This window comes from Pezoporus occidentalis, unplaced genomic scaffold (genome assembly GCF_034315485.1).
Source record: "Pezoporus occidentalis ecotype Australia unplaced genomic scaffold, CSIRO_AGI_Poc_V1 ctg29, whole genome shotgun sequence".
Lineage (NCBI taxonomy): Eukaryota > Metazoa > Chordata > Aves > Psittaciformes > Psittacidae > Pezoporus > Pezoporus occidentalis.
The window spans coordinates 1975730-1992140 of NW_026914829.1; the positions used below are offsets into that span (position 1 = coordinate 1975730).

The following is a 16411-nucleotide window of genomic DNA, read 5'->3' on the forward strand; positions in this document are numbered from 1 at the left end:
GCAATGTCCAAATGAACCCTGTAATACCGGCACTCGAAGAAACATTTGTTTAGAATTGGATTTTGTAGTCTTTGTTGCTATGTCATACTTTTATCAGACTGTTTTTTTTCACTGTTTACCCAGTGCTTGAGCAACATAATATTGAGAGTAATTTCCTCCCTTTTTTCCAAGGTTTTTGCCACAGAAGTGAATTCTCATCGAGATCAGATCATAGAGCTGGACAAAACTGGAACCCACTTGAAATATTTCAGCCAGAAACAGGATGTTGTCCTTATTAAGAATCTGCTGATTAGTGTACAGAGTCGATGGGAAAAAGTAGTTCAACGCTTAGTTGAAAGGGGAAGAGCTTTGGATGATGCAAGGAAAAGAGCCAAACAGGTAATTGGACAACAGCTGTTGTACACTTCTTTGAACTTAGCTGTAATTACATCCAGACTTGAAGAATATGGTGCGTTAAAGCACTTTCAAGTAAGTCTTGAGTTTAGTGTAACAGACAGTGTTGAGTTAGTGGAGCAATTTCTGTGATTCAATCATAGAGCACTTCATTTGGGAGGCGAAAGTGACATTTTCAACCCAGGCGGTGACTTCTGTCTGCAGTACAGTATAGTCTGAAAGAAGAAAGTTACATTATGGCTTCCAGATGTATATTAATGCCATCTATTCTCAAAAAGAAGTTTCACAATCAACCCCTTATATTTTAAAGACTGTGGTGAACCCCTTTTAAGTAATCTGTGGGAGTATCCCTTAATGTTTTCTTTTTGGGTTTGTCCTGTGCTCCAATTGATGCTCATCACTTCCTCAATCTCCTATGTTAGTTACTAGACCAATATTTTCTGTGTGGTAAGATATCTCCATTTATTTTCTTAAAAATCTAGAAAGTTGTTGGGGTTTGGGCGGGTTTCTTTTTTGTTTTTCATTTTCATACTGTTTTCCTCACCAGGGAACATCCATTTTTTTTGCTAGATTCAAGTTCCCCTCACTGAGGAACGAAAATTTTAAGATGCAGGATGTGTGAGAGGAGTATAATTTGTTTAACTATCAATAGGAAGTTCTAGCTTCTTTTTGTTCAAGTGAACATGACTATTCAAGATTTGGTAGTGTTCACAGCCAAACCACATAGCCATGTTTACTGCTACCACCACTCAGCTCATAGGGTAAGAACTACTCTGAGCAATAAATTAGCCCGTAAACCAATCAAATGATATTTGTTTTCCAGCAGTTTCTCTTGTGGATTCGCACACACAGCAGTTCTGCAATGAGATGGATTTCATCTCTATATTCATTTACAGAGCTGAATACAATAAGTTGCTAATTTAGGATGACACCTATCTCTGCAGAGCAGGGAAGGAGTACTGAAGGATACAGATGTCAAGGCCTGAGCCACAGTCCTTAAACAACAGGGTCCAGGAGCCTTGAAAGATTTCTGAACTAGTTTCTGTGCTTTCATCTGTAGGCATCCTAGGCAAGAAGAATCTTCAAAAGAGACAGAGAGAGAGAAACAACCAGCTTAGAAAAATTGAATCCCAGAGGGATGCCACTTTGTGAAAGCTGGCTGAATCTTTAGTCTTTCCCTGTTTCCTTCCCTGAAGCACTCTTTTTCTTTAGACAGGAAGGAAGATCAAGAATATGTTCCTTGCCCGTCAAGATAGCATTTGATATAATGAGAGCATTTATGTGTGTCCCAGGGAAAATCTTGGGCATTCATCCAGACAGGAGTTTTCCCTAGTGTTTTACTACTATTATGGGACATGCCGATATGTTGTCCCATGTAGGCAATAGCTAATCCCCATTCTTGTTGTATTTACAATTCATTACTAAGAATATAGGAAGCTAAATAAGCAAAGCATCAACAGAAGTTACCACTATGTTTCTGAAAGATACATACTGTGTATGTAGGTCATGTACTTTAAAGGTTGCTAATTCACCTGGGAGAAGGGAGGCTAAGTCCAGTGGGCATGTGGTTGGGCTAGTCCTGTTTGAGAGACCAGGGAGAAAAAGTACACCAAATCTTTCCAAAGTCTGCCAAATACTTGGTTGGCCTGTAGAGAACTGGTTGGGATTTAATGTTTTCAGGCTATTTTATGAACCAGTGAATTTTAAATTCCATGCAAATCTCACTTCCCTGCAGTTCCATGAAGCCTGGCACAAACTTATGGAGTGGCTGGAAGAGTCAGAGAAATCTTTGGACTCGGATCTTGAAATTGCAAATGACCCTGACAAAATAAAGATGCAGCTCGCACAGCATAAGGTGAGTTGTGAGTGATGACATGCAAAGTGCGCAGTGAGGTGGAGGTAAGCCTGTCAGCCTTGTGTTGTTCAGTCAGCAAACGAAGTAGATTTGTGACCTCATTACAGTGGAGTGCTTATTCGCATCAAATTAAGTGGTGGTGTGTTACTGGTGGGGAGTGAAAAAAAACTTTTCACAGTACTTGGTCTGCGGCAGAATAATAATAAAGGACCATGGAAATTTTGGAATCTCTGAAGAGGTTTTATTGCAGGGTTTTTTTTTCAGTCCTTAAACCAGAAATTTACTGGTTTTCATCTAGAAAATACAGTGACACCATTAGTAGCAAAGCTAGTTTTTCTTCATGGGATTCAAAATTCCAGGAACAGCTTTCCACAAACCCAGCTACTGTAGATGAAAATGTAAAAATCCCCCTGATTGACTTGGCTGTGCAAACAAATAATGTAACTGCTCTTTAGTTTCATCAGAAACAGAGCAAAAGGAAAGACCTGAGAAGTCTTTACTTCATTTTTACTTTTGAAAAGAGCCTAGGATAATATATTACTGAGGATCAAGTAGGTAAGTGGTAGACTCCTCAGAGACAGACTGTCTCAAGATTTATCTTGGAGTAGTTTCATTAGAGACAGAATACTGAGAGATCATTAATTTTTCTGCATTTTGGAATGTATTTTCTTCTACTTTTCTTGTGAGTTTTACTGTTCTCCATTTAATATTTTTTCATTATGCACAATATTCCCAATGGTTTGCATATCTAATTTTCTCCTTCTCAGTGTAGCTTCTGATGATTGCTTTTACCTCCAACAAGTTTTGCCATGTTCATTAACAATTGGTTACTGCATCAGACTGCTTTATATTTTTATCATCACTCAGTTTACATTATGACATAAGTATTATTTATGAACCGGGAAAGCATTCTCCTTTAAAATGGCTAAAGTTGGCTGTGGGTCAAGCAAAAAATAGTTTTACCTATGTTTGCTGTTAAAGCTTCTAGAGCAAACCTACATTAACATTCTGTTATGCAAATGCTTCAATTTCAGTTTGTTATGGGGTTGCTGTTGTTGCCGGAATTTGAAGTCAGCAGTGAGAATTGAGGAAAAAACCTTGCTGTTAAGATAGTCTTTCTTGTCTTCTCTGACTATATTAGTCTTTTAATCATTTCACTCCTGTCTTTTAAGCTCAAACTCCTCATAAGTACAGTCAACACACTGTGACTTTGCTTTGAGGTCTTTTTAGGACTTTGCCTGCATTCTTCTTCCCCCTTCTGAAACATTAAATGTGATGATCCCACTTGTTCTTTATACCTACAGCAGTATGTTTTGTGAACTCCCCCTTCCTCACATGGATTGGCAGACTCATTGCTTCTCTCAGTGATATCTTTTCTCCAGCTTCTTTTCCTATAAAATGCTGCAAAGAATAGCTACTTGAGTTGCTTGAATCTCATTAGGGATTGGGATGGGACAGTAGGATTGAAACTGGCAGTTTGGAGGAGAAAGATGAATGTGTGTGAGAGAAAGAATACTGTGAACTTTGTGTCTTTAAACTTCAAACAGTTCACCCCCTCAAGGAATCAACTCGATTGTTTTTTAATGAGCTGGCAAAACTCTAAACACTGTAATGTCCTTCCTTGTATTTTGAGTCTTTTCCTTCTACTCCCGCATACACCCTCTGTATCTGTCTTTGTCTTTCTGTCCAGCCTTGACGGTTTCCTTGCTTCATTTAGTGAACGATTTTGCTATCTGAACTCAATGTGTGCTGTAAGCAATAATTTGGACTCACTCTTTGCCAGTTGTTACTGCCAAAGCAACAAAAAAAGTCCCTGAAAGAGAAAAGCCAAGATAATATATTTTCTCTCTTGCTTATATCTAGTGTCTTCCCAGGGACTTTCGGGGGTTATTCATAGTCTGTTTATCAGCAATTTTTTCTCATTTTTAGAAATCAGGAATGGAAAAACCCATACTAGGTCATCCAATCCTTTCCTGTGCTAATGCTCAGTGTTTCTTACAGTACATTTATAGGAACCTGGCTAATTTTATCTGTATGTTCTATCTTCCTTAAAGGAAAGGAAGATAGATGAACAGTCTCAGTAATTAGCTTACCTATCTGCTCTGGGCAGCTTAAATCAAAATCTACTCCCAGTTACAGAGTTTCATCTCTCGGAAACAAACAAGGGGAATTAGAGATGTGTGCATGTCTACATGGGTATGATATAATAGGCATCACAGAAACATGGTGGGATGGCTCCTATGACTGGAGTGTTGGAATGGAAGGTTACGGGCTCTTTAGGAAAGACAGGCCTGGCAGGCGGGGAGGGGGAGTTGCCCTTTATGTTAGGGATAGGCTGGAGAGTATGGAACTCTGTCTGGGGACAGGTGAGCAGTCCACAGAGAGTTTGTGGGTCAGGGTTAAAGGGAAAACGGTGATGGGAGACATTACTGTGGGGATCTGTTACAGACCGCCTGATCAAGGAGAACCTGCGGATGAAGCACTCTATAGACAGATAGGTAAAGCCTCATGCTCGCAGGCCCTTGTTCTCATGGGGGACTTCAACCACCCTGACATCTGTTGGAAGGACGGTACAGCCTGGCACAAGCAATCCAAGAGGTTCCTCGATTGTGTGGAAGACAACTTCCTTCTGCAAGTAATAGAGGAGCCGACAAGGAGAGGTGCCATGCTTGACCTCGTGCTCACCAACAGGGAAGGGCTCGCTGGAAATGTGACTCTCCAGGGCAGCCTTGGATGCAGCGATCACGAGATGCTCGAATTTGAGATGCTCAGGACAGTGAGAAGAGCGTGCAGCAAGCTCACTGCCCTGGACTTCAAAAGAGCAGACTTTGGCCTCTTCAGGAGCCTGCTTAGTAAGGTTCCATGGGATACAGCCCTTGAAGGCAGAGGGGCCCAAGACTGTGGGTTGATATTCAAGGATGACCTGCTACAAGCTCAGGAGTGTTGCATCCCAAACAGAAGGAAGTGCAGCAGGAGGGCCAGGAGACCTCCTTGGATGGATAAGGAGCTCCTGAGGAAAATGCAATTGAAAAAAGAGGCTTATAATAAGTGGAAGCAAGGACAGGCAGCCTGGGAAGAGTACAGGGATGTTGTCCGGGAAGCTAGGGACCAGGTTAGGAAAGATAAGGCCCAGTTAGAATTAAACATGGCTAGAGGTATTAAAGATAACAGGAAGGGATTCTACAAGTACATAGCAAATAAAAAACAGACTAGGGAGAATGTAGGCCCCCTCAGGAAGCTCTCGGGAGAACTGGCTACACAGGATTTGGAGAAGGCTGAGGTTCTGAATGACTTCTTTGCCTTGGTCTTCACTGGCAAAGGCTCTGACTGCACCACCCAAGCCTTAGAAGGCAGACGCAGGGACTGTGAGAATGAAGACCTTGTGCCCACTGTAGGGGAGGAACTGGTTCGAGACCATCTTAAAAATCTGAACGTGCGCAAGTCCATGGGTCCTGATGAAATCCATCCATGGGTCCTGAAGGAGCTGGCAAATGAAGTTGTGAAGCTGCTGTCCATCATATTTGAGAAATCATGGCAGTCAGGTGAAGTTCCCGATGACTGGAAAAAGGGAAATATAACCCCCATTTTCAAGAAGGGGAAAATGGATGACCCTGGGAATTACAGACCAGTCAGTCTCACCTCTGTGCCTGGCAAAATCTTGGAGCAGATTCCCCTGGATGGCATGCTAAGGCGCATGAAAATCAACAAGGTGCTTGGTGACAGCCAGCATGGCTTCACTAAGGGGAAATCCTGCCTGACCAATTTGGTGGCCTTCTGTGATGGGGCTACAGAACTGATGGACAGGGATAGAGCAGTTGATGTCATCTACCTGGACTTGTGCAAAGCGTTCAGCACTGTCCCACATGACATCCTTGTCTCTAAATTGGAGCAACATCAATTTGATGGATGGACCACTCGGTGGATAAAGAACTGGCTGGATGGCCGCACGCAAAGATTTGTGGTCAATGGCTCAATGTCCAGCTGGAGACCAGTAACGATTGTTGTCCTTCAGGGATCGGTGTTGGGACTGGTCTTGTTCAACATCTTTGTCGCTGACATGGACAGTGGGATTGAGTGCACCCTCAGCAAGTTTGCTGATGACACCAAGCTGTGTGGTTTGGTTGATACGCTGGAGGGAAGGAATGCCATCCAGAGGGACCTCAGCACACTTGTGAGGTGGGCTGATGCCGACCTCATGACGTTTAACCATGACAAGTGCAAGGTCCTACACCTGGGTTGGAGCAATCCCAGGCACAGCTACAGGTTGGGCAGAGAAGAGATTCAGAGCAGCCCTGTGGAGAAGGACTTGGGGATGTTGCTTGATGAGAAAATGAACATGAGCCAGTTTCAGTGTGCGCTCGCAGCCCAGAAAGCCAACCGTATCCTGGGCTGCATCAAAAGGAGCGTGACCAGCAGGTCGAAGGAGGTGATCCTGCCCCTCTACTCTGCTCTTGTGAGACCTCACCTGGAGTATTGTGTGCAGTTCTGGTGTCCTCAACATAAAAAGGACATGGAACTGTTGGAACAAGTCCAGAGGAGGGCCATGAGGATGATCAGGGAACTGGAGCACCTCCCTTATGAAGACAGGCTGAGGAAGTTGGGGCTGTTCAGCCTGGAGAAGAGAAGGCTGCGTGGAGATTTCCTAGCAGCCTTCCAGTATCTGAAGGGGGCCTATAGGGATGCTGGAGAGGGACTCTTCATTAGGGACTGTAGTGGTAGGACAAGGGGTAATGGGTTCAAACTTAAACAGGGGAAGTTTAGGTTGGATATAAGGAGGAAATTCTTTCCTGTTAGGGTGGTGAGGCACTGGAATAGGTTGCCCAGGGAGCTTGTGAATGCTCCATCCCTGGCAGTGTTCAAGACCAGGTTGGACGAGGCCTTGGGTGATATGATTTAGCATAAGGTGTCCCTGCCCACAGCAGGGGGGTTGGAACTAGATGATCTTAAGGTCCTTTCCAGCCCTAACTATTCTATGATTCTATGAAAATGGAAGTAGATGTGGTATAGTGTGTGTAGTCTCTCAAAGAATGAATTGACTACAACCCTTTTTTTCACCTTTACATCTGTTTTTTCTGTATGATCCTTCTCTGACAGCAATTTGTGTTTCCTCATGCAAACCAAGTCACACTGTGCAGGTATTGTTAAGCAGTTAACATACCCGATCGAATAAAAGGAGTACAGACATACTGTTAGTATTGAAGGAACTTTATAAAAAGAGGGTTATTTTAATTTTGAAAATTGTTTTTATTTTTACTGTAGTTTAAGCTTGACAGTGGTGTTTATATTCTTTCAAAGTGTGTTTCCTTGTTTTATATGAGGAAAATAAAAGGACGGTAAGGAAATACTAAATTACAAAACAAATGTTGCCTTTTTTTTTTTTCCCCCTGATGAATTCTGATCCTCAGGATCCTGAAATAACCTTAAAGTAAGGACAGTACAGTGCAAAATACCAAGCAAGTTTTAGAAAAGGAATCTTGGATCCCCCTATGTAAAGTGGTTACACTGTCCGCATGGCATGACCCAGTCTCTGCCTCCTACTTAAGACACCTACATTCCACCTATGCTGTTCCTGACACACATTCACATCTAAAAAGAGAAGATGGCTGTGTGGATGCATGGGAAAGTTGGTGGAAGAATTGGAAATTGCTGTTGTACATACAGGTTGGTGCAGACCAGCTGGGAACAGCTTGCCAGTCCGAGGTGAGCAGCTGTGCACATGCTGGCAGTGATGATGAGGCATCCTTGCAGTCTTTACATGCCTGAGGAATTACTGTGAGATATAAGTGGTAACTGTTTCCTTGCTGGATGTGGTGATACTGAATGTTGCTCTGAATTAGGTGAAAATCTGCTTCAGCAAACATTGAGAAAAAATTCTTTCTGCTTTTTGTGGAGGGAAAAAAACCCCAAAAGAACAGGATTATGTATTTGATTCCGTAGATATGACTTTCCTAAAGTGTGTTTGTGATTTTTCTTTTCTTTTAAACTCTGCTAGCAGTTCACAAGGGGGTGAAATAAAATACTTCAAGTATTGCTACCATTTAAAAGGTGCTGTGTTGGGCTGGTTTTATCTCTTGGTAGTGATCCTTTATTTAATTATTTACTCTGTCAGTCAGTGAACTCCTCTGCAGTACCAGATGAGCTATGGTTTCTATGTGTTTCTCTGTGCCTGTGGAAAGCCTTCAGAGGCTTTTTGCAGAAGGAGCTGTCAGAGTTGGCAGATGCAACCGCTGTGTCACTGTCATATTCCAAAGTCCCTGGATCACAGGAACCTGCTTCTGATCATGACTTCCAGCCCAAATTGAGTTACTGGATGTCACCTGCCTGCTTCTTGTGCCTGGATCTGCACACGTTTGGCATGCAGTTCTTCCCAGTTATAATATGTTTCAGTTTTAGGAGGGTTGAATGCTTGTGGTTGGAGGTTTCCCAGCTTGACCATTATGAGTTTTGTGAGCATTGGGGTGCTCTACACTGGCTTAACATCTTAGTATATAAAAATATAGTGTGATGACTACTCATTAATGGCTTCTAAAGTAGCAGTTCTTCCACATTCTTCTGACTAACAGGCAGCTCCTTGCTGAAATTTAGGAATATTATGGCAGGATGAGAATCACTGCTGTCACTGGAGGAGGGATTTTCCAGAAGTTGTTCCAGTGGCTGTAGAACTGCATTCCCAGAGAGGGACAAAAGGCAGGGACTCTGTTAGTGTCAAGCCCCGTATAATTTCAGGTGCGCTGCAGGACTAGCAGACTAGAAATATTGCAATCAGTTTAAAATTTTCTTGCAGCAACATCTACAATTTCCATTGCAAATAATATGTCAAAGATCGATTAGTTAACTATGGCCTGTAAGCAGTTAATGCTATATGGGTGTTTTCTTTTTCCTTTATGTGTATAGGAATTCCAGAAATCTCTCGGTGCCAAACATTCTGTGTATGATACCACAAATAGGACTGGACGCTCCTTGAAAGAGAAAAGCACCTTGGCTGATGACAACTTGAAACTTGATGATATGTTGAGTGAACTAAGGGATAAGTGGGATACAATTTGTGGAAAATCAGTGGAAAGGTAATTGAAAACCAGTTTAATTATTCAGCAGATAAGAAAATGGCTTAAGAGAATTCTTTTGGCTCCTGTTTCGGCTTTTGTTGTATAAAATAAAACCAGAGTGGCTAGCTTCTTTGATAATTAGGAGTGCCAAAGCAATAAAATACTAGAAACGCATACTTTCTTGATGGTATAGAAGCGGACTGGGTGAAGGATGGGGTGGGCCCACTATTTAAAAAAGGAAACACTGCTTTAAAGCTGTCAGTTGTCATTATTTTACGGTGAAAATGTTTTCTTAAGGTGAATGGTTAGTGTGTGTTCATTTTAATTTTAATTATTTCTTTTTTCCTCAGACAAAATAAACTGGAGGAAGCCCTGTTATTTTCTGGACAATTTACTGATGCTCTGCAAGCTCTCATTGACTGGTTATACAAAATTGAACCTCAGCTAGCGGAAGATCAACCAGTACATGGAGACATTGATTTAGTGATGAACCTGATTGACAATCACAAGGTAATTTCAAACATATTCTTTTTTTAAAGAATACATTTAACTAGATTGGGCATAAGCATACCATTTTAATACTATTTTTATTTGGCTATTCAGTGATTTTTAGAAACAGTTTTGGAACACAAACATCATCAACAATGGAAGATATTGTAAAACATACATGGAAGAAGACAACTGTTAGTGACACTGACACCAGTTAGCAAAATTATTTTACTGGAAATCTTTGGGGAGGCCGGGCTTTTTATTTAGTACATCTGCTAAACAAATGTCCAGTAAACTCGTCAAGGCAACAGACCTCTGGGGCTGCTGTATATTCATTGAGAAAAGCGGTTGCAATGCTTGAGTTATGCATGGAAGTATACAATTATACTATGGCCCAGGAAGCCTACATTGGCAAGCCGCAGTATTTTGGTTCTCAAGTGGTTTTGAAGATGGGAGCAAGTAGGAGGTGCAGAATTGTGCTTCTGAATCCCAGTTCTGCAGTTCAATATGTTCAAAGAAAAAGCTGTTGATGTTACTGGTATTGCAAAAGCTAAACACAGTTGGAGCTCTGGAACCTGGGAGGATTATTAGCTGATGGTCCCTCTGTTCATCTACCAGTGACTTGCAGTATCCAAACACTGTTTAGTGGGGAGGAGGTTTTGTCCCTTATGAAAACAAGTGTTTTGAAACACGGGTTGTTTATAATAGCTAACCTGGAATATCTGGAATTGCTTCTGAAATGCCATTGTATATCACAAGTAAGTCATAGTCAGTAGTATGGTATACCGCAATTGTCGTATCTTTTAAGAGCTTCCTTTATGTACCTGGAGCTTGTTCAATCTTCAACTGTGAGCATACTCTCACATAAATATATGACTATGTGGTGAGATCTGCAGCCTTACAGTCAAATCCCAAATGGGGATCTATTTCTGATTTTCTGATTTTAAACCTTCTTGATTATTAGTGTTTTATCTGATGTTTTCCTGACATGGCAATCTTGTGCATTAGTCAGCGTGTCAGATCAGTTGCTTTGGTGAAGAGGATAAAGACAGCGTGGTAAGGAGGCTAGATTACCCATGCATTGTGTCAGGGTGGATTCTCATGATCTGCCTGACATTTCCCTACCATATTCCTGTTGTATTAGGATAGGGTAGAGTGTAAATATACGGAATCTGATAAGATGAACTTGTGTGGTTTGCGTCACTTAGATGGAATTGCTCTTAACTAAACTAAATCTGTATTTCAATTTATTTTTATAACCAGTAGTTTTTTCTTATTCTTTACATAATTATGCCTTAATGAGTTAAACATTTCAAATATATTTGGTGATGCCTAGGTTTTCCAGAAGGAGCTGGGGAAAAGAACAAGCAGTGTCCAGGCTCTGAAGCGCTCTGCAAGGGAGCTGATAGAAGGCAGTCGTGATGACTCTTCCTGGGTCAAAGTCCAAATGCAGGAGCTGAGCACTAGATGGGAGACAGTTTGTGCTCTGTCAGTATCTAAGCAAACACGACTGGAGCAGGCTCTTCGGCAGGTAGAGAACTACTAATGATGCTACATATACTTTATGAGAAGTAGTGAAAATACCTTGCAGTCTACTTGCCAAAAATTTAATTTCATTTTCACTCAATGTCATTCAATTTAATTTCATTTATTTGAAAATATGCATTTTCTTGCTCATCTATTGCTTACCTTGTCTCTATCCCCTTACCACAGCACATAAGTAATGCCTATTAGCATTTATTACTGTTATTAATAGTCTGTACCACAAATGCAAAGCAAATGTTTCAAAAACCTTACCATCTAAGGAAGTCACCAAAGATACAGTCAGGCACGAAGGGTGATTAAGAACTATGTCCCCTTCACAGGAAGCTGGAGATTGCAATCGTATTTACGCCCTTTGTGCCTTATTGGAAAGAAGTAAGTTTGTGTGCTGAAAACTTGTTTACATTGGCACAATTACAGTGCACAGTGAAGTACATTGTAGTAAAAAGGAGTTGTGCACTCAGGAGCTAGAACAGTCTGTGTGTGTCACTACTGGCTGGTACCAGTCCCAAACAGATAGGTCTGTCTATATTTCCAAACCTGAGACAATATGGATGTACAGCTCTGCAAAGATACATTAGGTTGGGCTGATGCTGGGTTTGGACTCCTGCCATAGTGATGTATCCATTGTGCACAAAATTCCTGCCCTACTTTTTCTAGGGTAGTGTGTTTCCCCAGCTATCCAGTCTCAGCAGGCACAATCTTAAGCTACCTCAAACACTAGTGTCTGAATATGGCTGCACCTGAAGGTGGAACTCTCTTGTTTTTCCCAGATGTAAAAGGGTTAGTCACCAGCGGATGTCAATTTATTTTGCTTAACTGGTGATTTAGGCTATGGAAAAAATACTGTTCTCATCTCTCCAGCTGGTCCATGAAAGCACCTCCCGTGCAATTTGTCAGCATGAAGGCATGACATTCTCAGCTGAGCCGCAAATATACTATACATCAGATGGCTAAAAGCATGAACAGGCTTTTAGGCTTCCTATAATTTTTTGGGAAGCATGAGATATTTTTACAGTTATGAAAATGAGTACTGTATATCACTGACTTTTTAATGGAAAGTTAATGTGCCAGTACTGCTGCTTGATTAATGACTCCAAATGTGGGATTAGTCTCCTTGTATAAGCTTCAGGATGCCTGTCAGATCCCCTTCTGAGTGACCATGACTTCTTGCATTTTAACAGGCAGAAGAATTCCACTCTGTTGTCCATGTCCTTTTGGAGTGGTTGGCAGAGGCAGAGCAGGCTCTTCGTTTCCATGGGAACCTTCCAGATGATGAAGAGGCCTTGCGTACACTGATAGACCAGCACAGGGTAAGCAAGAAAATGAAGAGGGTGCTCTTAATTTTAATAGGTCTGTAGAGGGTAGAATAAAGGAAAGGAGGCAAAGTCTGTTCTATACAGTCCTATACAGCATCCAGGGTTCATTTTTGCAACTGTCTCTATAGAGAAGCTAGAAATAAAATGGAGTTGAGAGTATGGTGCCTGTACTGGTCAGCTGTTGTTTGAGTCATCTTGGCTTACTAAGAAAATCATGGGCCTTTAGAAAGTTGCTGTAAGCATTTAGAGACATATACAAACCTCTCTGGAATATATTGTGCCTGTCAGTTATAACACAGTCTTCTAGCATAGCAAAAGTTTGTCTGTCACCTTAGCACCACTGAGCAAAACAGCATATACTTTTCTCTCAAGGTCATCTGTAAATGTCAGCAGAATGATGTTACCATCCATTAACCTGCTGTCATAATGAAACAGCACGCTGTCATACTTCATGTTCCTCAGGTACTGAAATACTACAGTGCCATAGGTACTGCAGATACTAGATTATAGGACATCAAACTAGCTTTGCAGTAATGAAAAATGGCTAAGTAAGGAACATGGAGGTCATTTACTCTTCAAACAGGAGGATACAAACATACACATTTTTGAGCCCCTACAAAACTCTTTTTGTAAATGCAGTAGTAATAGTACCAAGGATGTAGTGCCCACAATATTCTATAATAAGTTATAAGAATAATGGATTTTTTCATCATTGCTCTGAAGATAGTTATAACAAAACTTACGGAGAGTGGAAAAGCATCCTGTTTAGATTGAGTTTGGGAATATTATTATGCAGAGGAGTGTGTGCAAGGTACGACTATAATGGTTCATAACTAAGGACTGCAGACTGCAATGTTTTGAAGAAGTTTTCAGATTTAATTTGGGGCCCTGGAAACTGGGTGCTGTTCTTTAGCTGGCAAATGTATGTATGCATCAGTGTCTGCTGAGTAATGTTGGCAGTAGCAACCTGCTGTCTCTGATGCAGTGAAATTTGTCTTTCAGCTGCCTTTCCTCCACATGTGCATTAGTTCCCTTTTATTTAATTTTTTTGTCTTGGGAATACAGAAGAAAGAATTGTCTAAATTAAATCTTAGGTCCACTGAAAAAAATTAGAAAAAAAAACCATTTTTAAATTCTCCTTCTGCCATGTAGGTTGACTAACAAAATATTTCTGCACACAAGCTCAGAATTGTGCTGCCAAAGCTAAAGCATAACTTGGAACTTCAAACTAAAGCAAAGTTTGTCTCTGAGAAACCCTGTCCAGGTGGAGAGAGTAATTGCTAGCACAACACAACCAGACTCAGTGTTAGATGTGGCCATACTGTACTCAAAGTTTCTTAGGAGACTTTTGATGTTCCCAACCACATTTTGTTCTTAAAGGCCAAATAATAGTGATACGGAAATTTTCAAGCTAAGAAAGATTGTGGCACTTCTGCTTTACCACTCAATAAGCACATACAGCAAAATCTCCCTTGAGTAAGTGGTCTCTCCTCTTAAGCTTATACCATCAGCTTTCAAGAAAAAAGAAAAAAAATAGAAGGAAAATAAAGGAAAATGTAATATATGAGCTTTAAATATAACGTCTGTATTATTATGCCGCAGTACTAATACCAGAAAGCTATGACTGACATTATTTAAGTAAATATGAAATGTATTTTCCTTTTATCACTGTGATTCTTGTAAAATAGTTTTAATGCATTTGTATCCAGCTACATTTTGAAAGGTTTCTTTGGGATGGTATTTTATCCAAATAGTCCATCTTTATGCCCATTACTGATTTTCTTTTCTTGAATACTGCACATGATTTAATGAATTCTATCTCGGGCAGAAAAATTTCTATCACTTGCCAAATTCTCTATGGACTGAGAGGTATAGTAGGTTAATGCACTGCATTAGTTAATGAGAAGCGTCGCATCACCTGTCTCGTAAATGCATCTGTATCACTGGACTGCCAGAGTTCAATACAGTTAATATCCTTTACTGAAAGAAATCTTAATAGACTGTATGGAGTGTGTCATAGATTTACAGTTTGAGTTGTTATAGTACAGTTGTTCAGGGAAAACAATGTTGTCGTTGCGGCTTTTTTTTTTTCTTGCCCCAACTCATTTTGAAAATCTCACTAAAACCCATCTTGACTTTTCAAAACCATTTTGAATGGAAATACTGTAAGAACTCCTATGTTTTTGAGAGAGGGACTGCTATTATGATTGGGTCTTAAACTCTGACATTAATTTAAGCTTAAGTCAGTTAGTAAAAAATCTCTTTAAATATACAGCCTATCTATTCCAGGCTTTTAGAACAAGGTAGAAGAGGTTATTTCTTTTACACTTTTCTTTCATAATAACTTTATATTTATTTTGTAAAGGCCCAGGGTAGTGTCATTATGAGTTGTAGAATCTGGTTTTACAATGCTTAGGTGACTGTGAATTTTCTAGGCTCTGACTTGGCTGATCTTCAGTTTGTGGAATCCAAAATAGTCCTTCATGGATGCAGAGAAGTAGAGTTACGTTTTCAGAGACATGGTCCCATTTTGTAGCCCAATTATTGTTGTTAAAATATAACACAAAATTCCACTAAGCACTTAAACAACATTTAGGCAGAACAAAATGGGCAGACTAGTAAAGTCATTATAGTAGTAATAATTAAATAAATTAAAAGAAACCAAACAGGAAATGCAAGCTACAGAAAGGATGAGAAAAGTCCTTCAGGTTTTTTTGCTGTTTCCTACCCCTCCACATCCATTTCTGGTCCTGCCACCCTTTCCTCTGCTGGACTCCCTAAGAACATCAATGCCTATGAGCTTGGACGTCTAAAGCTGTAAACATCCTTTTGCTTCTACAAGATTTTTCCCACATAGTAGAGGCCCTGAAAATAGCCTCTGTCCCTGTTCTTGCTGTGTCTCTCCCTCTCAGCTGCTGAGTTACTTGTGTTTAGTTTAATATAGCTGTTCCTGAAGTCCTCTATTTTCTTGTCTGAGCATGTAATTACAGTTGGTCATTTCCAGCCTCTGCTAGGAGCTTGATAGTTTATTATGAAGAATTATGGTAATTGACAGAGCAAGTAATCTGAAATGCTGCCAATAATGATTCTAACATTCATACAGTCGATTTACAGCACTTCTGAAATGCTGTGCTTTTCCTTCTGCTTTTAATAACAACATGTGTCTTTTCAGTACTTACAGTATGGTGGACTTCTAAGGAGTGGCAAGCTGGGGTAAACATTTTAGGGCTTCATTTATACTTTATGTGGAATAGGCTTTTTAAACATTTTTAACTTTTCTTTTGCAAATTTTGTCAAAATCTAATTGAAATTGTTACCTCTGGTTTAGGAATTCATGAAGAACCTGGAAGAGAAAAAGACAGAACTGAATAGAGCAACAGGTATGGGAGAAGCTATCCTAGCTATCTGCCACCCAGACTCCATCACCACCATTAAGCACTGGATAACAATCATCAGAGCCAGGTTTGAAGAGGTCAGTATATATCAAGCAATCTTTATTGCAACAGTCTGGTTTTGGAACATAGCTGACAACTGACATGGTAGTTGCACTGGGAGGAAATGATCCAGCTGTTGAGAGCTAAACATTTAAAATACCCACAATGATGGATGTGAATACCATGCTTCCTTAGGTTTTATTTCAAAACTTACAGGGCTTTAAGAACTAAAGCAGATGGTCAATCTTCTTTGTATGTATTAAAGGAAATACTGCCTGACACTTCCCATGTGAAGAAAGCCAATAGTTTCGGCACGAGAAATGTGGAAATTGC

General features: G+C 40.5%; 1 protein-coding gene across 7 annotated transcripts in view; it reads left to right on the plus strand.

Annotated features, from left to right (window-relative positions):
* Positions 1-16411, plus strand: part of DST (dystonin) — a 298075-nt gene that overhangs the window by 264285 nt on the left and 17379 nt on the right. For all 7 annotated transcript variants that reach the window (XM_062626135.1, XM_062626136.1, XM_062626137.1 and 4 more), the window contains 7 exons: positions 172-378; positions 2129-2248; positions 9143-9312; positions 9645-9804; positions 11120-11314; positions 12510-12638; positions 15973-16116. In XM_062626135.1, coding sequence (XP_062482119.1) covers positions 172-378; positions 2129-2248; positions 9143-9312; positions 9645-9804; positions 11120-11314; positions 12510-12638; positions 15973-16116 — 1125 coding nt within the window. The remainder of the gene's footprint in view (positions 1-171; positions 379-2128; positions 2249-9142; positions 9313-9644; positions 9805-11119; positions 11315-12509; positions 12639-15972; positions 16117-16411) is intronic.